At 44.3% G+C, this 22,028-nt stretch overlaps 1 protein-coding gene across 1 annotated transcript; it reads right to left on the reverse strand.

Moving 5' to 3' along the window:
* Positions 1-935: 935 nt before the first annotated feature.
* ADIPOQ (adiponectin, C1Q and collagen domain containing) lies at positions 936-3,014 on the reverse strand. The gene is made up of 2 exons (XM_039241712.1): positions 2,359-3,014; positions 936-1,456 (listed from the first exon to the last, which is right to left on the reverse strand). The coding sequence occupies exons 1-2, from the start codon at positions 2,780-2,782 to the stop codon at positions 936-938; spliced, it is 945 nt and encodes a 314-aa protein (XP_039097643.1). The 5' UTR covers positions 2,783-3,014.
* Positions 3,015-22,028: the final 19,014 nt, after the last annotated feature.

The raw sequence follows: 22,028 nt of genomic DNA on the forward strand, positions 1-22,028 counted from the left end.
AAGAAAGCACACAGTTCTTCGCCATCAGTTGTCCCTGGCCTGGAGGAAGGATGTCTTTCATATTCAGGACTCTCATCTAGTATAATAGATAGAGGGGCATAGGGGCACACTGTGTGCAGAGGTTTTGCAGGAAAGAGCTATCACTTCAGAGAAGCTTCCTGACTAGGTGGCTCTGAGAAACAGGGAGGATTTCGGCCTGTGGAGATGGAAGTAGCTTTCTGAGCGAGAGAGAAGAGCATGAGGAAAGGCACAGAAAAGCAGAAGTACAGGGTCATGCAGGGGCCATTAGCGGTCCAGCTGGGATGGGACATAGTCATAGAATCACCCTCTTTGAGGAAGCTCTACCAGGGAAAGGCTTAACTCACCATGAAGGCCAACTGGGTGATAGACCCCCTACCAACACTCCCAAGAGGCCATGTACTCCTAAAAAAGGGCAGGGTCTAGGGGAGAAGGTCTATAGATGGGTTTGATTCCTAACACTGCCGCTTAATACCTATGTCCCCGTACACAGTCACTTAACTCTCTCAGGCTCAGGACCCACGTGTAAAAAGAGGAGAATAATACCTTTCCTATGAACCTCACAGGCTTGGCATGAATATGAGGAAAAACAGTGGACACAGAATAACACTGTGAAATACTTTACGCTAGTCAGCTATTTCACCGTGCGTGCAAAACACCCCAGGAAATGTTATTAACTTTTCATTGCTAGTACATAGCAGATCCTTGACACCAGGGACCATGTCTTCTTCAGGACTGGGAACATAGTATATAATTTTTTTAAAAAGCACTTGATGAATGAATGAGTAAATGAATGAATAATGTTCAGAGCCCTCTAACTAGGTAATAAAAGTAATCTCATAACTACACTGAAAACCTGTAGACTGTTCTTCCATTTTGAGCTGTTTGGCCCAGTGGAGGTTCTCACTTAGTTGTGATCAAATGGTGTCGTGGTAGAGAAGAAAGCCTGTGAAGGTGGAGTCATTGACGTTATCCGCGTAGAGCCCATTAAAGTCCCCATCCCCATACACCTGGAGCCAGACTTCATCTCCTGTTTCCAGATGGAGGAGCACAGAGCCAGAGGCCTGGTCCAAATTCTTCTCCTGGTACTGGTCATAGGTGAAGAGCATTGCCTTGTCTCTTTTGTAGAGGCTGACCTTGACATCCTTCAAGTAGACTGTGATGTGGTAGGCAAAGTAGTACAGCCCAGGAATGTTGCAGTAGAATTTTCCAGTGGTGACATCATAGTGGTTTTGCTGATTGTAGAAGATTTTGGTAAAGCGAATGGGGACATTGGGGACAGTGACCCGGCTCTCCAATCCCACACTAAATGCTGAGCGGTATACATAGGCACTTTCTCCAGGTTCTCCTTTCCTGCCTGGGACTCCTGGAAAGCCTCGGGGACCTTCAATCCCAGTTACTCCAGTTTCACCAGTGTCACCCTTAGGGCCAACAAGACCTAGAGAACGAGAAGACTTCAATGGCCACAGAACCAGACAGAACTCCTGCCTCGGTTAAGTTCTAACCTAAAACACGGTCCTTATCTCCCTTACCCACAGCCTGCCTGACTTACAGAGCAGGGAACAATGGGAGCTCCCAAAGAGATGAGTTATACCTTCTCCTTCTACATCCCACAGCAGGGTCCCATAGATTCACCTCCAACCTCATTCCCTGTAAGTCTCCATCATAAACCCTCCACCCTACCAACCCTTCATATGTTGGCTCAACCAACCATACTTTTTGCTCTTCTATCTCCTCTGTCTGGAATGCCCTCCCTCTATCCTACACAACCCTTAAACATTCTGTCTGGCTCAAGCCCCATCTCCTCCTTAAAGCCTTCATTGTTAATAATCCAGATCTGCATTGAGAGCATTTTCTCTTGGTTCCACACTTTGGGCATTAGTCCACATTCAATTTGGCATATTTGGAATAGACTTTCTTGTAGTAATCCTTAACAGCCTTGTGCATTCGACTCAGCACCTTAACTAGACCGAGTTCCCCAAGAGCAAGATCGTGAGCTGCAAGAGTGTGTGTTACATGTGAATGCCCCTGGATGGAATGGGAATTTAGTGGAAATGAACGGAAACATGAATGTGAACAGACTGGGAATAGTGACGGATAAGGTGGGGATGGGAAAGAGTACAGGGAACGTGATGTGGATAGAGCAGAGTTTAGGGTACTAGTTTTACAGGTACCACCTATTCTCATCACCAGAGGTAAACCCCAAATCCACTTCAGTTTGCTTATGGGTCACAGAAAATAAGTTTGCTTCCTCCCTGTGTCTAGACCTTAGCCAATAGCTAATGCTTCCTCCACCCAGCAGAAGTCTGTGACAATGGAAGCCAAAAACCTTGTTCTTACCTGGATCTCCTTTCTCACCCTTTTCGCCAGGAGTGCCATCTCTGCCATCCCGGCCTGGGGTCCCATTGTGGCCGGGATGCCCCGGGATGCCTGCCATCCAACCTGTGCAGGCCCCCTTTGGCAGGGGAACCACGGCTCCAGGCCCTTCTGTCTCGGAGTCCTGGCCGTGAGTGGGCAGGACTAGTAGCAGTAGAACAGCTCGTAGCAACAGCATCCTGAGCCTGGAACCCAGATCCGCAGCGTCAGCCATGGGAGCAGACCCCACACAGCACACCCCAGCAGGACCTACGCAGGACGGGGGCCGTCTCAGCAGCGTCCACTTCTGAGACCTGCTCTCTCGATGCTCATGGCTTCCAGAAGACTGTTCTAACCATTTCCACCCACCTTGATCTCTTTCTGCCCTGAAATTTGTCATACTTAGCATTACTCTCTGTGCATAATCTCCTTTGCTCAACAGATTGTGAGTTCAGTGAGGGCAGGATGACCCTTTTCCAATTACCTCATGTCTGAGCACAGGACCAGGCTCCTTGGACCCAGTTCCCAAGAGTCCATTTGTCAATACTCCATCCCTTAAGTTTTCCAAGGATGATGGCTCCGATAAACTCCTTCGACTCTAACCAGTATCTCTCCTCTCTCTGCCTCCTTTTTCTTCTCTACTTCCCTCTCCTTCATTTCTAAGTTTGTTCTTCCTCCTTTCTTCTTTATTCTTTCTTCCTCTCACCATCTCCTGGATCACATGATGGACCCTTTGGATTATTGCACGTGTACATGCACACATACACATATATACATACACATGAGTGCACACACATATAAACACATTTTTGCACAAGGTACACACGCATAGCCTTTCCCTGAGTTAGTCAGACAACCAGAGACACACTGTCCCATGAGGATATCCACTGACCCCTTGCATGAGTCTCACGGTTCATGGGTTTGAGCCCCGCATTGGGCTCTGTGCTGACAGCTAGCTCAGAGCTTGGAGCCTCTTTTGGATTCTGCATCTCCTTCTCTCTCTGACCCCCCCCCCCCTCATGCTGTCTCTCTCTCTCTCTCTCTCTCAGAAATAAATAAAAACCTTTAAAAAAAAATGAAATATGTATTCTGGGAGCCCTAGCAAAAAGTTCAAGTGGTACAGGTGGCCGGGGATACCCTTCCCAGAACCGTTCCTTCATATCCCCCTCCTAGAAAATGCCTTTATATATATATATATACTCATCACCTCCCAGTTTCTGCCTCTGATATTTGGGTGATCTTAGTCCGCTACCAGTAATAGCCAGCTTCTTCATCTTCCCAACCTTCTCTCATCAGGGAGTTGAGTGAAAGCACCACAGAGAGAGGAACAGGTCCTAGAATCCCGGATTACAGTCATCACTAAAACCCTTTGTGGAGTGTGAAAGGTGCCAAACCCCAAGAACATGGCTCTAAGTTAAACACAGTCCATGAGTAATTTTCTACTCCAAAGGCTCACTATTTTTCATCAGTTTGTTTATCTCTCAAGGGTTATACAAGATTGCCAGAATTGGTTTGGTTTCAGGAGACAGTTCCTCCATGAGGGATGCAGGAAAGACCCTGATTGGCAATTTTACCCCCAAAGATGTGCATGGTGTCTAGAATCCCACTTCTATGTCCCATCACCTGGGGCTCTGTAGTGCTGCCTCAATGTGATTCTACCAACCCATCATTTATTCCTATATATTCATTTTTCATAGGTAGATAGATAGATAGATAGATAGATAGATAGATAGATAGATAGATAGATGTAGGTGTAGGTGTAGGTGTAGGTGTAGATATAGACACACACATGGATTCACTACAACTAATAACATAAACATTTTGGAAGCCACAGAAAACAAAAGGATCCCCAGACCCAAGACTTCCTCAGTTTATTTTTAAACACAATGAAAAACATACTTTGCACAGGAATTTTATTCCCCAATTTTTGTATTGTCATTTTCCAGGTCACATAATCACCATTTTAACTATGTGTGTGCTAGTTCATCAAAGGGAGGGATATGGTCAAATATATGGAACCATTTCTATTGTGTTGTACTTTTAGCTTACTTCCATTGTAAAGTTTTATTTTAAAATCCATAACTAATATCCTCGGTCATGTAGCTTATCCTCAACTCATATTCTGTTATGACATATTCCCAGAAATAAAAGTATTGAACCAAAAGGTATGAACATTTTTAAGGCTCTTGATGCATATTTCCAAATTGCAGTTTGTTATACTGTTACTAGGTCATGTGTTAGAGAGCCTATTAACTACTCTCACCAACAAAATTTTTAAAAGCCTATTTTTGTTGTTGTTAGTTTAGGGGACAAAAGAAATGGTACCTTGCTACTTTGATCATTAGTGAGTTGTACATTTTATTAAAACCCTGTTTTCTAACTTAATTACCTATGCTAATTTAATTTCCTCACTCATTGCACAATCTGTTAGTGATTTTTGTCACTTAATTTATTAGAGACAGAATGTGCTTTTGAATCAATTTGTGTGAGCTCTTGGTATCAACACTTTATCATATATGCCATGATTATTTTCTTGAGTGATTATTCTGTTGATTATTCTTTTGTTTATCCTGATTTTTAAGTGTCAGAAGTTTTAGTTTTTAAAGTCAACTCTGTTGATATTTTTCTTTGCCTCTAGGTTTTAAACGGTTCTTAGTCATTCTATGTTTTGGTAAATATTCTATTATCTTCTAGTGTTTGATATATTTTAAATTTCACTCTTTATTTCATCTTCGGTATTTTGTTTTCATGTAAGCAGTGATCTAAAATACACAAATGATTTCTCCCTGTTTGAAGACTAGCTGTTTAAAGACACGTTTAGTTCATCTTTTCCCTCACTATTGAGGTGATGGATTATTAGCAAAGATCAAATATGATCTTATAAATAACGTGAGAATTAAGAATGAGGTAGACTGATAGAGAGAAGGAGGGGTAGAGATCGAACAACACAGCAGCTGAGACAGAAAGGACTGGAAGAACGCGGTCTCCTCCGCAGTAGTGGTGAAACTCAAGCCAAGGCTCCCTCTTTCCATCTACGTGTGCCATTGTCGCCCTCTACTGATTTCAAAGGCTCAGGAGGATATAGTCCATAGCTCCTAGAAATAAAATGAGCCACAGCATAGGCTTGGCTTGCCCCAAAATAAGAAGACAGAGATTAGAAGCCAAGAAAGAGAGGGCAGCCAAGTCCTTTTTGTATTTAGGAAGAATACTTGTTCTGAGGCTTTTAAGACTTCATATGCATTTAAAATTTCTCACTGTCACCTTCACCCTTTCTCCTTCTGAGGTTAGCATTACAAGTCCCAAGAAGACCTCTGAGAGGTTCTGCGCCTGCTTTCTCCAGAAATGAGGAGGGCAGAATCTATGAGGCTGTGTTCTTTTCCACAGGGTGATGAGAAGACAGAATCCAGAATGCGAGAACTGGTGGAGGCAGTTATGGAAAGACCCAAAGATAAAAAGGAGATCTCCAACCTGTTGGGGGAGTGTGAAGGAAGAGTTGGGGGGTGTGTGGAGTTCTCCGGTTTCTCCTTCTCTTTGAAAAATCAAGATTCTATTCTCCCAGCCCAAGGGAAGGCTTTCTACCCTCAACACTTCAGTGTTATGGACAGATTTCTCCACTAACAGGGACAACCAGTCTGGGTTCCATGACTGTGACATGGGTGGAGGAAGTACTGAAAAAAGGGGGTGGGGTGAAGATGCGTACACAATTCTAGGAAGTTTCTGGTTCTAAGAACAGATTCTGGTTGCAGGAGAAAGTGTCTTCTAACATAGTTCTGAGTGGAAAAAATCAGCAATTGATAGCAATTGAAGGCCAGTGCAGAAGTGCCACTTTAAAAAAAATGCATTCCAAAATTACTTTGGTTCTTTGTTTAGATATGGCAATTGTTACACTTTGATTTTGAAAGACTTCTATTTCTACAACGGAGAACACTCTTAAACGAAACTATAAGACTCAGGTGCCTATAAAGAAAATTTACATGGATCATGAAGCTAACTCCCAACTTACACTTATAATTTTGTTTCTGTAGAACTCCATTGTAAAGTTCTTGCCTAAAATGTCTCATGTAATCTTCACAACCATTTTGAGAGACAGAGTGAAAGAAAACAGCATCACATGCTCTATGATCTTGGTGCTTGGGTGAGAATAATTTGTTCATACCTGTAGTGTGCTTCAGTCATATATTTATTGAGGATTAAGTGGCATAATCCACATAAGGTACATAGAACAGGGCATGGCCCATATCAGTGCTTAAAAAATGTTAGCTATGACTGTATCCATTTTAGAGATGAGGAAAGCGGATTCAGGAAAGTTGGACAAGTAACTGACTTGCCCAAGATCCTAGAACTCTTTAATGAAGAGAAGCTGGAAATCAAATCCTGGTCTTTCAAAGCCCAAAAATAGATAGAGTCTTAGGCATAGTTCAGAAGAGGGCGAAAAAAAAGCATCAGGATCACACATCTGCCTTTTCACATTCCACTCCATGGGATGGCGGATATAAGAAAAATAGCATGAAAAACCCTCCAGATTACAATGCAAGTGCCCTGGATTCTAGTCTAGGCCCCACCATTAATTCACTGAGTGACTTACTTAGCTCCACCCCACCTCTCAATCTCATGCTCTTTGCCTCCAAATGTGATTATTAATGATATTAATCCTTACCCAGCCTATTTCACAATCTTACTGTGAGAACCGATTGACTAAAAGTATGAAGTATTTTATAAACTTCCACACATATAAGTGAAGAGAAGGGAAACTAACAAATATTTATGGACCCCCTGCTATGGACCACCACTGTACATTTACCTGCCCTTTAATTTTATTTCAGCCCTACTACTACAGGAAGTAGGGCTCAATTCCCACAAGAGAAATCCCAGGACCAGAGAGGATTAGTAACTTCTGCCCATGCATAACAAGGAAAAGAGTGTGGAGGTGCAATTTAAAATCCAAAGCCCATGTTCTTTCCACTGTACTAGCTCTCGTGGTATACCATATATAGGCACGGATCCGTTCATTCTTAAAATTATATGAGGGATGGCCAGTGATGTTCTCTGAATCCTACAGGGCCATATTATGATCTCTCATCTTCAATGTTAAAATATATAAGAAATTCCAGGGGCACCTGGGTGGCTCAGTCCAGTAAGCGTCTGATTTCAGCTCAGGTCATGCTCTTGTGATCCCTGAGTTTGAGCCCCGCATCAGGCTCTGGGCTGACAACTCAGAGCCTGGAGCCTGCTTCTGATTCTATGTCTCCCACTCTCTCTGCCTCTCCCCTGCTCATGCTCTACCTTTCTAACTCTTAAAGATGAATAAATGTTTAAAAAAATTTAATATGTAAGAAATTCCACTTTGACCTGCTGGAATCTCAGTAACAGCAGCAGAACTTGTGAAATACAGGATGCAGTCTCCTTTAGGACTGGCAGGAAACAGAACAGTATTGGGGGAAAAGGTCAGCAAATCTGCGCCAACCCTTGCAGCAGAAAAGGTCATTAAAGCACAGATCACTCAGTCCCTGAGAGCTGAAATGAACCCCAGAAATCATCTCACCCCTGCCCTGCTTTTACAAACAGGAGGTTAAGGAGAAGGCAAAGTATACACTTATTAGATCCTCATAGAGTCCATCTCCCACACCAGGAGCTTTCACACATTATTTTATATATTATTTATTTTAATTTTTATAAGAACTCCATGAATCAAAGAAAATAATGCCAACTTTAGAGATGGGGAAAGTGAGACATTCAGGACGTGACCCCTGAGAGATTCCTGTTCTGACTTCCAAACCCCATGAGCTTCCCATCACACTGCATGGCTTCTAAAAAGCCTTCTCAGACTCAGCTCCGGGATCTGCTAATGCAATCATGTAAGAGCAAGGACATGAGAACGCTTTGAAATTGGCAAGGACACTTTGGAGTAGAAATTGCATGAGGCACTTTCAAACGTTATTTCATGTAACTTTCCCCATGGCCCTGCTCTTGATTCTACTATAGAGAAGAGTCTGAGACTTGAAGAAACCAGAATGCTGGCTTAAGATCACACAACTTTCAGTATCAAGGGCTGAGCGGCTGAGAAGGAAAAAAAATCAGAAAACTCTTGTGGGTTACATGCAATTGCCATTTTTGAAGGTTCAAAGTGGTAGAATATTGGGAGTTTCACATGGTACAACCTAATGATGAATGACAGAATCAGGAATCAACTCAGCTTGGTCTAGCTCCCAGGAGGATTGCCTGAAAGATTTCTTTTTTTTTCTATTTTTTTTCTTTTTTTCCCCTTTTATTTGAGAGAGAGTATGAGCAGGAGAGAAAGAGAGAGAGAGAATCTTTTCCTTTTTTAATTTTTTATTTATTTCTAAGAGAGAGAAGGGGAGGGGCAGAGAGGGGAACAGAGGATCTGAAGTGAGTTCTGTGCTGACAGGCAACGGCCCAATGAGGAGCATGAGCTCACAAACCATGAGACCGTGACCTGAGCCAAAGTCAGGTGCTTAACTAACTGAGCCACTCAGGCACCCCTTACCTGGAAGCTTTCATGCAACCCTAGGAGAGCTGTCAGCATCCCCATGCCCAACACACACACACACACACACACACACACACACACACACACACACACACAGAGAGAGAGAGAGAGAGAGAGAGAGAGAGAGATGCATGTATTCTCAAAAACTAGTAAACTAGAACATCCTTCCAATGGATTTTTAGGACCAGTCTCTCTCCACATGAAAAAAATCCTGATTGAAAACTTCTGTTCTCCAAAGCTTCTACCTTCTGACTTCAGCCAAGTCAGGCCACTAATCTCTTGGCTTGACAAGGAGTAGGTGGAAGGTTTGTTCCTGCAGCCATCTCCGAACGGACAGGAAGCAAGTCCTGTGTCTCTCTTTAGGACTCCTCAAGAGTTAAGGGAGGGAGGCAACAAGGACTGCCAATTAAACCGCAGGATTCCCGGGGCGCCTGGGTGGCTTAGTCGGTTAAGCGTCCGACTTTCGCTTAGGTCATGATCTTCCGGTTCGTGGGTTCGAGCCCCGCATCGGGCTCTGTGCTGACTGCCAGCTCAGAGCCTGGAGCCTGTTTCGGATTCTGTATCTCCCTCTCTCTCTGACCCTCCCCTGCTCACGCTGTCTCTCTCTCTCTCTCCTAGTAATAAATAAAACATTAAAAAAAAAAAACCGCAGGACTCCCTCTCCATGTCTCTGCTTCAAGAGCAAAGCTGACACACTCAGCGTTCCTGTGGGCATGTTCTACCAACATAAAGGGCTCCCCTGCTCCACTATCTTGTCTGGAGGAGTTGGCCTTACCCCTAATGGAGGAAGTCACCAGGACTGAGGTGGCTACATTCCTTGTGAGGACTGGTCTGAAAACCAGAACCTCTCCAGACCAGGGATCCACATCCACTGACACAGGAGGGATGGCCTGATCTCTAAAATCCCTCCTGCTCTGATATCTGCCTCTACACTGAAAACAACCAGATGCCTCAGATGCAGCACTCGCTGGGGCGAGCAGGATCAGGCTTGGCAAAGGCCAGGCAGACTCACTGATTTCTGCCAGAAAATGTTTTCTAAAAATAAGATTTTCCTAAATTTTCAGTATACACCAAGCTCACGTTACTTCACTTGAATGTCTCAGTCATCCTGTGAGATATCCCCACACCTGTGAAGAAATTCCCGTATTTATAGATTCCCTCAAATCCAGACAATTAATATGTCTCTCTCACCTTTGTATCTCACTAACTCTGCCCAGTGTCTGGCCTACAGAACCTGCTCAATCAATAGTTGCTGAGAAAAGGCAACTAGTAGAGCTGGGTTCCAGACTCAGCTTGAGGTCAGAGTGCAGGCTTTCCCGAGCTACTTACTTTCCTGGCCTACTTCTTTCCTTGCCTACCTGGTCCAGCTGAGGAGTGATTTCCTTCTCCTCTCATTTAATTGAACTCTATCACTGGCCCATCCCTCCCTCCTCACAGATCCCAACCTTTTCTCTGCGTAGGCATCTTGCCACAGCGTGAATTGGGCAAAATTCAAGATGGTCCCAGGCATTTTTGACCAGAGGAACAGCTCCCTTTCTCGTGGAAGGAGCCCAAGACCTGTCTGCCTCCACCAGTGCCACCCTCACCAGAATTCTGCCAGGACAAGAGATGGGCATTCCCCAGCCAGAGGTGCCCCTGCAAGGCAGCCATGCCCACCCCCAGCCTGGAACCGTGATCAACTTGATCTTACCCGCAGGTGTAGAATCAGACCCACGGACCACAGTCAGGATGGAAGTGAGGAGATGGTCCAGCCTCGGCTGCCTGGTACTCATGGGGGCAGGCTGTCCCCACCCCACGGTCGTCCCTTCCCATTGGCTAACCCTGCAAGGCCCAGAGGCCAGTGGGCAGGCGCCTTGCCCATGGCAGCTGCCTCAGGTCTCCACCCTGGGGAACCTGCTGCAACCCCCCTTGGGCTTGGGAAGCCAAGTGGATCCACAGTCACAACATCCACATTCTCAGTTCTTGGCTCTTACTTTTGCCTCCTACAATGGGAGCAGAAGATGAGGCAAGGATCAAGACCAGAAAAAAGAAAACAAGCTACAAGCTATCTCTGCATATGCACGAGAACTTCCTCTTGTAAAATGAATTGCCGGGTGGTCCAGGAGACCTCCCTCTCCCCATGGATTTGCCCTAAGAAGTCAGGGACACCGATTACCACCACCACCGCACACCTGCTCGCTGCTCACAATGTCAAGTGTGACATTGTGTGGTTCAGACACAAAACTTCAGAAAGGAGAACGCTGCAATAAAGCAAAAATTAGAATATATCCTCCATTCTCTGGCCTGGACCCCAGATGTGGGGAAGACTTTGCGTGTTAATTCTGAGAACTGAGGTAAAGAGAAGTTTCTGAAGCGGTGCGTGGCAGTGCCCGATTAAGATCTTTAAAGGTGCTGCATTCCGAAAGATTATGGAGCCCCCAACCCTATGTAATTCAAATTCAACACAACAGAAAACTTACATAAGATATAATATTAGAATATCATCTTTCAAGATTTTCTGGCTCCAAAATTCCAGATAAGGTTTGGAAATCTAACTTTTTATGGGCATGTGAGTCCTTGTTTTGCCAATGGCCTAAGCATATTGCCTAATCTGCCCCTTGGGGAACCCAGCCCAGGGCTGGGATTGGCCTGGAAGACTGGAGGGTGCCACCAACATGGGTGTTCCTCAAAGGCTTGGGTTTAAAGTGGCAACACTCATTTCCTTAGACTCTTTCTTGGCAAACCCACGTTTGGTTTTTCAAATGCAAGATCAGAACTGGCTCCTGCAAACCATGAATTCTCAGGCATTAAATCATGACCCCAGCTAGGGCTCAGGGTCCCAACAGCAGCTTCTGCAAGACATGCGGAAACATAATGTTCTCAGGCAGAGGTAGGCAAGTGTCTGCCTGTCCCCAAACGCCACCTCTGCTGGCCACACAAAGCCTAAAAGTCCACAGCAAAGTAAAACAAAAGTCTGATCTAAGGCCTTGGACTCCTGCTAATACGCAAATTTTCTAGAGAAGTCACATAATGAGGCACCTGGGTGGTTAAGCAGCCGACTCTTGATTCCAGCTCAGGTCATGATCTCACTGTCACCAGACCAAGCCCCACGTCAGGCCCCTGGCTGTCAGCACAGAGCCTGCTTCAGATTCTCTCTCTCTCTCTCTCTCTCTCTCTCTCTCTCTCCTTCTCTCTCTCTCTGTGCCCCTCTCCAGCTTGTGCATGCATGCACATGTGCTTTCTCTCTCTCAAAATAATAATCATTAAAAAGAAGAAGAAGAGGGGCGCCTGGGTGGCTTAGTCGGTTAAGCGTCCGACTTTCGCTTAGGTCATGATCTCGCGGTTTGTGGGTTCGAGCCCCGCGTCGGGCTCTGTGCTGACTGCCAGCTCAGAACCTGGAGCCTGTTTCAGTCTGTGACACCCTCTCTCTCTGACCCTCCCCTGCTCACGCTCTCTCTCTCTCTCTCCTAGAAATAAATAAAAATATTTAAAAAAAAAAAAAAAGAAGAAGAAGAAGAAAAAGTCACATTGGGCCATTGAGATTGGAGTCATGAGTCCCTTTCCAAGGGCCCACTGGTTTCGATAAGGGGCCTGGAAAAACAAGGTCTAATATAGTTTACCAGGTAGATTGGCGCAAGGAGAAAACAGAAACTGTAGCTACTCTCAATTATATCACTTTCGGTTTGTTACTATCTGTGTCTCCTCATTACAATAGGAACTTCATGAGAACAGGAGCTTCGCTCTGTTCAGTGTTGTGTGCCCTGGCCCTAGAATATGATCTGGTACGAGGTAAGCAATAAAAAGTGTTGAATCAATGAATAGGAAAGTGATCATATTTAATCTCCCCTGAGAGATAGTTATAGCTGCCACGTTTTTTACACGTAAGGCATCTGGAGTTCTGTGATGTGAAGTGACTTGACCAAGGCGCCGATCTAAGATTTGATCTCTCTGACTACGAAACTTGTATGCTTTCTAACACCTCATGTCCCTCACTCCTTCCTGATGGCTTGTGAAACCGTAAAAATCACTCTTGTACTTCAGTGTTGCTTTGGGGTTGGCCCAAAAAAGAAGTATTTTCTCTCCCAGCTTTCTGGGAATGCAGCTGTTTACAGCAGGCTTTAACTGTTGCACAAGGTGGGGTGACTTTAGCCCCAAAAGCACAGCAGGAGTGTCCTGGGTCTGGCTGTCAGCCAGTGACGTTGTGAAAGCCTGTCATTTTGAGACCTCAGGGAAATCCGCCATCTACTACAAAGGTCACCCTGTGGAAAGACGCAATCTGTGGCATACTGGCTCAGAGACCGTAACTGAACAGCCTTCAGCCAGGAGTGCCTCGTGGCTAGTCTTTTTTCCCAGGATGGAACTGTTACTACCTAGCGTGAAATAATCATCTGAACGTGACCATTTCCTCTAGGGTGTGTTAGCTGCAGTTCAATCCCCCGTCAGCTTGTGAATGGAAATATTAAAAAAAACAGGCCACATGACTGAGTTTCCCATAAGTATGGCTAAATATTGCCATATATTTTTGTTTAATTGCCATTAAAAAAAACAATCTCCATTGAAATAATTAAGCATAATCACTATGTTTTGAAAAATAACCCAGAACACTGGAGCAGGACAGTACACAGTGAACCCTGCAGCTCTCTGCTCCGTCCCCAAATACCTACACATGGCAAGAAAAGGAAACATTCTTGGTTATAAAAGGAGAAAGTCTGACTTTAACTGCATGTCATTCAAGGCCACCTCGGAGACTAATCTAAGATCTATTTTGTCACTCATGCTTTGGACTAAGGGTAATGCACTTTCATTGCAAGAAGGCCAGAGAAGCAACCCTAGATTCGTATCTTTGAGCATCTGTGTCCTGGGGCCACTCCTGATACCAAATACTGTTTTAATTGAAGAATGTCTCCCAAACATTTTGGAAATGCTAGAGAAGCAAAGGAAAGGAGAAGGTGCTGCCCAGAGGTTGGGAAATGGCCTCTGTCCACGCTGCACTGAACAGCTCCTAGGGCCACTGACACTACCAGGGACACTAGAAGAAACGCAAGAGCTCCTCTCTCTTTCCCCTTTCAGTCTGGCACAGCCGTCTCCCCTTTGCAGAACCTAACAGAAGTTCATCTGCCAAGGGAGTCTAGGATATGTCATTTCAGACACCCAGGGTCAGGAATGAAAGAGAATATAGAAAAATAGATAGAGGGCTAAGTATCAACAGATATAATCTGACATAGACCACAACTTGAACAAACAGAAGAATTTACACCCAAGGAAACAAAGCTAATAGCAAAAATAAAAGGGGGGGGCAAAACTCAAGAATAATTTTTATATTTAGAGAGATGACAGGATAAGGCGTACAGAAAAAATAATTAGTGATTATTCTACTATAGTAGGAGGTGAAAATACTTTACTCTTCTGTAAGTCACCAAGTTTGTGGTGATCTGTTATGGTGACCCTAGGAAACTAATACAGGGAAGTAGAGCTAGGGAAAGAGTTTTTACATATAATACCAAAGGCATGATCCATTTGGGGAAAAAAAAAATGATGGTAATTGAGATTCCAGCAAAATTAAAACTTTTGTGGAACACCCGGGCGGCTTAGTCACTTGAGTGACTCTTGATTTTGGCTCAGGTCATGATTCGAGGGTCAGGGGATCAAGCCCTGAGTCAGTCTCCACACTGAGCATGGAGCCTCCTTAAGATTCTCTCTCTCTCTCTCTCTCTCTCCCCCCCCCCCCACAGTCCCTCTCCCCAACTCCCTCTCTCTCTCTCTCTATCTATCTAAAAAGAAAATAAATAGGGGAGCCTCAGTGGCTCAGTTGGTTAAGCATCGTATTCTTGATTTCGGCTTAGGTCATGATCTTGTGTTTTGTGGGTTTGAGCCCTACATCAGGCTTTGTGCTGACAGGGCAGAGCCTGCTTGGGATTCTCCTTCTCTCTCCTTCTCCCTGCCCTTCCCCCACTTGCTTTCTCTCTCTCTCATCTCTCTCTCTCAAAATAAATAAACTTAAAAAAGTAAAAAGTAAACAAAAATAAAAGTAAGTAAAATAAAACTTTTGCTCTGTGAAAGACCGTGTTCAGAGGATAAAAAAGCAAGCTACAGACTGGGAGGAAATACTTGCAAACCATAGATCTGACAAAGGATTTGTATCTAGATCGTATAGAAAACACTCAAAAATAAAGAGAAAATAAATCCAATTAGAAAATGGGCAACAGACATGAAAAGTATTTCATAAAATAAGATTTATAGATGGCAAATAAGCACATGCAAATATGTTCAACATTATTAGCCATTAGGGAAAAGCAGATTAAAACCACCAATGAGATATCACTATGCACCAGTTAGGATGGCTAAAATTAAAAAATGGTAAGAAATACTATAATGGAGGGTAGATATCATGCATGTGTCAAAACCCATAGAATGTACAGCACAAAAAGTGAAGTCTAATATAAACTATGGACTGTGGATAATTTGTTTAAAGGTGGGAAAAATAGGGGCGCCTGGGTGGCTCCATCAGTTAAGCATCCCACTTCAGCTCAGGTCATGATCTCACAATTCATGGGCTCGAGCCCCACATTGGGCTCTGTAATGAAAGCTTGGAGCCTGGAACCTGTTTCAGATTCTGTGCCTCCTTCTTTCTATCCCCCTCCCCTGCTCATGCTCTGTCTCTCTCTGTCTCTCAAAATTAAATAAACATTAAAAAATGTTTTTAGGGGCGCCTGGGTGGCTTAGTCGGTTAAGCGTCCGACTTTCGCTTAGGTCATGATCTCGCGGTTCGTGGGTTCGAGCCCCGCGTCGGGCTCGGTGCTGACTGCCAGCTCAGAGCCTGGAGCCTATTTCAGAGTCTGTGACTCCCTCTCTCTCTGACCCTCCCCTGCTCACGCTCTCTCTCTCTCTCTCTCTCTCTCTCTCCAAGAAAAAAAAAAACCATAAAAAAAAATTTTTAAATAAAAAATGTTTTTAAATGTTAAAGTGGGAAAAATAAAGATCACAAAATTTTTTAAAGATCATAAAATAGTGAGAATGCTAAATTTGGAAAAGGAAACGAAAATAGATCACTCATAATCCACCAGTAGAAATGGAAAATGGTACAGTGACTCTGGAAAATAGTCTAGCAGTTTCTTAAAATATTAAAGAGCCATCAAACTCCTGTGCATTCATCCCCCCAAAATGCCTGTACATAAAAACTTGAGTATCCCGGTATCTATATATCTTTGCTCATTTGTGTGAGTAAATCCTTAGGATAAATGTATGAGAGTGGAATTGCAGGATCAAGATGTATGTGCACATTAACTTCTGATAGTTGTTGTAAATTGATTTTCAAAAATTCAATAGCGATTTCTACTCCCAACATGGTATAAGAGTATCTCTTTCCCTGTACCCTTGTCAATATCCAATACTGTCAAACATTTACATATTTGACATTCTAATAGAGTTTTTAAAGTATCTTGTTTTAATTTGTATCTCTTTGGTTATGTGTGAGGATATATTTTTATATATCGATGGGTTATTTGTATTTCTTTTCCTGTGTGTTATTTGTGCTGTGTTCTATTCGTGGGTGTATTTCCTTTGTCCATTTTCCCTATTGAGTTATTTTTATTAATTTTTTAAAGTTTTTTGTATACGAAAGGAAATGAATCCTTTGTTATGTGTTCAAAATTTGTTTATCTTTTATCTTTAAAAAATAGGTGATGCAGGGGTGCCTGGGTGGCTCAGTCGGTTAAACGTCCGCTTTGGCTCAGGTCATGATCTTGCAGTTTGTGTGTTTGAGCCCCACATCGGGCTCTGTGCTGACAGCTCAGGGCCTGGAGCCTGCCTCGGATTCTGTGTCTCCCCCTCTCTCTGCTCCTTTCCTGCTCATGGTCTGCCTCTCTGTCTCTCAAAAATAAACAAACTTTTTTTTTTATATTTTTATTTATTTCTAGGAGAGAGAGAGAGGGAGACAGCATGAGCAGGGGAGGGTCAGAGAGAGAGGGAGTCACAGACTCTGAAACAGGCTCCAGGCTCTGAGCTGGCAGTCAGCACAGAGCCCGACATGGGGCTTGAACCCACGAACCACGAGATCATGACCTAAGCAAAAGTTGGACAGTTAACCAACTAAGCCACCCAGGCGTCCCAACAAACATTTTAAAAAAATTTTTAAATAGATTATGCAAATTTTTTGCCTCCTATTTAGCCTACTTTTTTAGGTTTTGTTTTGTTTACATATTTTGAGAGAAAGAGAGAGAGAGAGCATGAGAAGGGGAGGGGAAGAGAGAAAGTGGTAGAGAGAATCCCAAGCAGCCTCCACACCCAGTGCTGAGCCCAAGGCAAGGCTCAGTCTCACCACTGCAAGATCATGACCTGAACCGATATCAAGAGTCAGATGATTAACTGATGAGCCACCCAAGCACCCCTAGGAGACTGTTTTATAAAACTTTCCACCACTGTACTCTGACATAAAGCCTGGCATACGGAAATGCTCATCTGGCAATAAGAGCTGTGGACCAAGAGTTAGATGACCTACACTCTAGTCCATGCCTTCCTGCAGACTGGTTGGGGCACCATGATTCATATTAATGGACTGGTAGCCGAGAAATAGCCTTCATCGTTAGGAATTCTAATACCTACCCCTCCTTGAAGCTAGGAGTTACCACATGATGTAAGTTACCATATTCTCATATTCACCTAGAGAATATGAGAGAAGGTGATGTGTGCTACTTCCAGGCTGAGTCTTAAAATATTGCACATGCGATCCTTCAATTTCTTCTCTACTTCTGCACTGCAATGCCTGTGACCCAGTTTTTTGAGGGGAGGGTTTAAGGATTGGGTTTTGTCACAGAGCTACGTTTCTTTTTTATTCCAAGCTTATTGAGAAATGACTGATGAATATAATTGTATGTATTTAAAGTGTGTTGGGGTGCCCAGGTGGCTCAGCCAGTTGAACATCCAACTCTTAACTTGGGCTCAGGTCACGATCTCATGGTTCGTGAGTTCAAGCCCCGCATCGGACTCTGTGCTGATAGTGCAGAGCCTGACTGGGATTCTCTGTCTCCCTCTTTCTCTGCTCTTCCCAATCTCCCTCTCTCTCTCTCTCTCTCTCTCTCTAAAAAATAAACATTAAAAATGTTTTAATAAAGAAAAAAAAGAAAGTGTGCAATGCTATGACTTGATATACATATACATTGTGAAATGATTACCAACATCAAATTAATACCTCCATTACCTGACATAGGTAACTTTTTCTCCTTTCTTTCTTTCTTTCTTTCTTTCTTTCTTTCTTTCTTTCTTTCTTTCTTTCTTTCTTTCTTTCTTCCTTCCTTCCTTCCTTCCTTCCTTCCTTCCTTCCTTCCTTCCTTCCTTCCTTCCTTTCTTTCTTTCTTTCCTCCTTTCCTTCTTTGGGGCAGGGTGGGAGGTGGTGAGAATGCTTAAGGTCTATTCTCAGCAACTTCCAAGTATACAATATATATTACTAACTATAGGCCTGTAACCCAGTTTTTGACCATACAGACAAAAATGATGTTGTAGGGGATGGTGGGAAACCCAAATAGAAGAAGCCTTGGAATTCCTATCGACTGTGTGGAGCGGAACAGGCTTTCTACCTGTCGTGGACTACTCCATGAGACAGAAATAAACTTATTGTTTGCTGCCGGAGGCCAAGCCAGCTCTGGCAGGTCCAGGGGTCCCTGAAGGATGGACAGTGTCAGCGAGAGAGAGAGAATGAGAGAGTCCCGAGATTCTTTCTGATCACCAGGCAGGCACCTCTGTCCTGTTGGTTTTTGTGTCATTATTTAAAGGTTCAGCAACAAGATGAAGTCAGAGAAAGGAATTTCTTACAATGGGAGGCCTTTTGTGATAACAATAGTTAGAATTATTCCGACCAAGGAAATAACAGAATGTTCTTAGTGAAAAATAGGATAACATATAGGTCAAATTGTATATAGATACATTAGGAGTATTTTGTCTGGCTCTCAAGAGGATGAATGTTTCTGAATTGGTTTGTTTGTGGAGACTATCATGGGGACCCTGAATGGGTCAGTCTTTTGCCCCTGGGTTATGTTTTAGCTACTGTTGTCTATCCTCATCCCAGCTGCCAGTGTAAGAGAGGGTGTTTGTGGAAAGTAGGCCTTGAGGAAGGGACTGCTATGTTTCACCAATTAGCAAAGATATATGTGGTAACTATGTTTTGCTCTTAGCCCCAAAATAGGCCCTTGGTCTCAGGGCCAGGCTCAGTTGTAATTCTTGTGTTCTTAACCCCCTAAGTCTCGGATCTGCAAGGCCCATAGGAAGAGCCTTTTGACAATCAACCAAAGAGCTTTCATCTAAAATCTCTTTTGTAAAGGCAGAAATATGCTTTTCCTTATGAGATATCTGTATTCAGAATATAGGTCTGATATGGAATATTATGAGGCCTGGTCAATACCAGCAGGCTTATATCCAACATGAGCCAGTAGTAGCAGAAGGAGATACCAGTTTTCATTTCTCATGGCAGGAGCTGCAAACACTCTCACTTCCTTGCCGTGATTGCCATCCAGAGAGGCCGGTGAGGCCCCTGGCAGTTTGCCTCATTGTATTGTCGGAGCCCTGCTGCAGCAGCTTACTAGCCCACATAGCATGAGGTATCCCGTAAAGGCAAGAGTACTGCAGTCAAATGATTTGGGAAATAAAGGGGAATAAAAGTATGCAGGTTTCCTTCCTATAGGAATTCTCTGAACCTGGCTACATGTTTTCTTTTTCCCTACATTGCAACTTGAGGGAGAAAATTGCTGATGTCTCGTATTCTCTTACTGGTTCTGAAAAACCCATCTGAAAAACGCTGATCTCGTTGATTTCTAGTTTCTTGAAATATTGCATAATGCACAGCTAAGTGTTTAGTATGCATTCGGAACACCACCAGACTTTACACCCGCTTCAGCCAGAGCATGTTAACTCTAAGGGACAATAGACAATATGATGAAACCACCCAGAATAATTCTTCCAAAAGGTTCAGGAGGTTTTGATTGCATTGTGCTGTGTTCTTTCTTCATCTAAACAAATAGAAAGCTGACAAAAAGAGAAGAGTCATCCTTTCCCCACCCCTCCTCCCCTTTTAAAGGGCTTAAAAAATGTACTTCAATCACAATTCGTTCAACAACTATTTCCCGAGTGACTACTGGGTGCACCACACCCAGAGAAGAAAATGCAATGTCCATACTGGAAGGCCAGTCCCCTGGGAGCATCAGCAATGATGTCTGGGACTGAAATGGCTCCTCTGGTCGCCCACCTGTGATGCAAGATTTGTGGAGAGGCTCCTCAGGTGAGGCCTGGGAGGTCTGGGCATTTTGAGCTGTGCCAGCACCAGCGAGTATGGCTATTTTTGTGGATACAGAAAATGGTTGTGGCCTAAAGGCCTGGGAGAGCTGTGGGCTGTCTCTGTAGTGGGTTAGTGAATGGTCAAAGAGGATCTAGGTGACGTGTTTTCTGCCTCTTCTAGTAGTCAGAATCCAGAAGGTTCTTTTGTCCAGCCCCGGTACTTACATGGTCTCACTGAGAAATGCATATGGTGACTGGTAAAACCACCAGAGAGACTGAAGCAGAGGAGTATGCTGAGAAACATATTCAAGACTGTATGAACGTGTTCTATAAAAAAGTGTGGAGATATGCCATCATAGATCAGGAAGGATTGTACTTTCTTTTGACTTGGTAGAAGTGTCCAGTGCTGTTAATGTAGCAAAGGGCTCTGTGTGCTTTAAAATCTCTCTATTGATTCACAAGCTTGGGCTGGATCTGTAGCAAGCTCCCCACTTTGGGGAGGCATCCCCATAGACTTTCAAGGGGTGCTGAATGCCGTCGCAGGCTATGGTTGGTCCGACAAGAGCTCAGCTCCCGCCGTGCTGGTCTGCAGAACTCCCCTAAGAGACCCAGGGGCTCTGCTCTGCTCCTCTCTGCCTCCTCTGCAGCTGGCGTTACCTGCACTTCACAGCTGGCTGGTCTCAACCCTCCTCCACCCCCACGGATGTTTAAGAAGCAGGAATCAAAACACAGAGGAGGGAGAGACTCACCTCCAAGAGTAAGTGGGAAGGAGTGAATGGACCAAGGATAAAGCCAGGAATGAGCTGAAGGATTCCAGGAATGACAAGTCAGAGGACCTTACAAGCTGTGGCTGGAACCCTAAGGTCAGGAAGAGCATTGGCTCCTGATGTCACTTCCTACCCTCTTGCAGATGGCTGTGAGGACCAAATGAGGTCCTATCTGCCAAGCACCAGGGACTTTCTGGACCCTGTGGCCCAGTGGCCTCTGTCAATGCATTTCCCTGCCTGCATCACTCCTTCGTGCCTCCGTGCCTGTGCACGACCAGGATGCCCTTCTCCTTCTCCCCCTGGAGAACACGCTTGTCCCAGGAGACCCAGCTCAGATGTCAGCCCACCCCCGACTACATCAGGAAGTCAGAGGCAGGGTTCCGTGCCCCAGAGTATTTGTCACACTGTGCTGTGATGATCTGTTTCCACATCTGTCTCCCCCTATCGCACTGAGAGCTTCACACTCACCTTCATACCTCCCTGGTCTCTCCTGATGCAATGCCTTCTTCAGGACAGGGCTGCTCAGGAGATAGGTGTTGATGGGAATGAATGAATGCATGCATAAATAAAGAAATGTTTTTATGGTCCAAATGGAACAATGTGGGTTGGAAAATAATGCAGATAGAGGAAATTAGACTCCCTACGGATTTGGGAAGATCTTTATTTTGTTGTGCAAATAAAAAAACATTGTAGTCTGCCAATTTGAAACATACTCTGTCTTCCAAGAAAGAGATTTTGTCATTTGGACAGGGAATGGACAAGGAGAAGGCAGCCTTACGAACACAGCTTGACTATAATAGAGAAAGCCTGGCTCCATTTTTGATATTTGGCTCCTGACAACTTTCAAACTCTACCTTTCTATTCCTCTTTTGTTCCATATCTGGGCAATCTGATAAAGTGTGTACACCCCCACCCTTGGTACCGGAGGGGAAGTTCAAACCACACAAATCCCAACCTGTGCATGGTAACCTTTCTCTTGGCCCCACCCCACCCCAACCACAATAAAAACCAAAGCCGAGGGGCACCTGGGAGGCTCGGCTGGTTAGGGATCCAACTCTTGATTTTGGCTTGCGTCATAATCCCAGGGTCGTGGGATCGAGTCCCAGGTCGGGCTCCACACTGAGCATGGAGCCTGCTTA

This window comes from Hyaena hyaena, unplaced genomic scaffold (genome assembly GCF_003009895.1).
Source record: "Hyaena hyaena isolate Hyena2069 unplaced genomic scaffold, ASM300989v1 scaffold_199, whole genome shotgun sequence".
Taxonomy (NCBI): domain Eukaryota; kingdom Metazoa; phylum Chordata; class Mammalia; order Carnivora; family Hyaenidae; genus Hyaena; species Hyaena hyaena.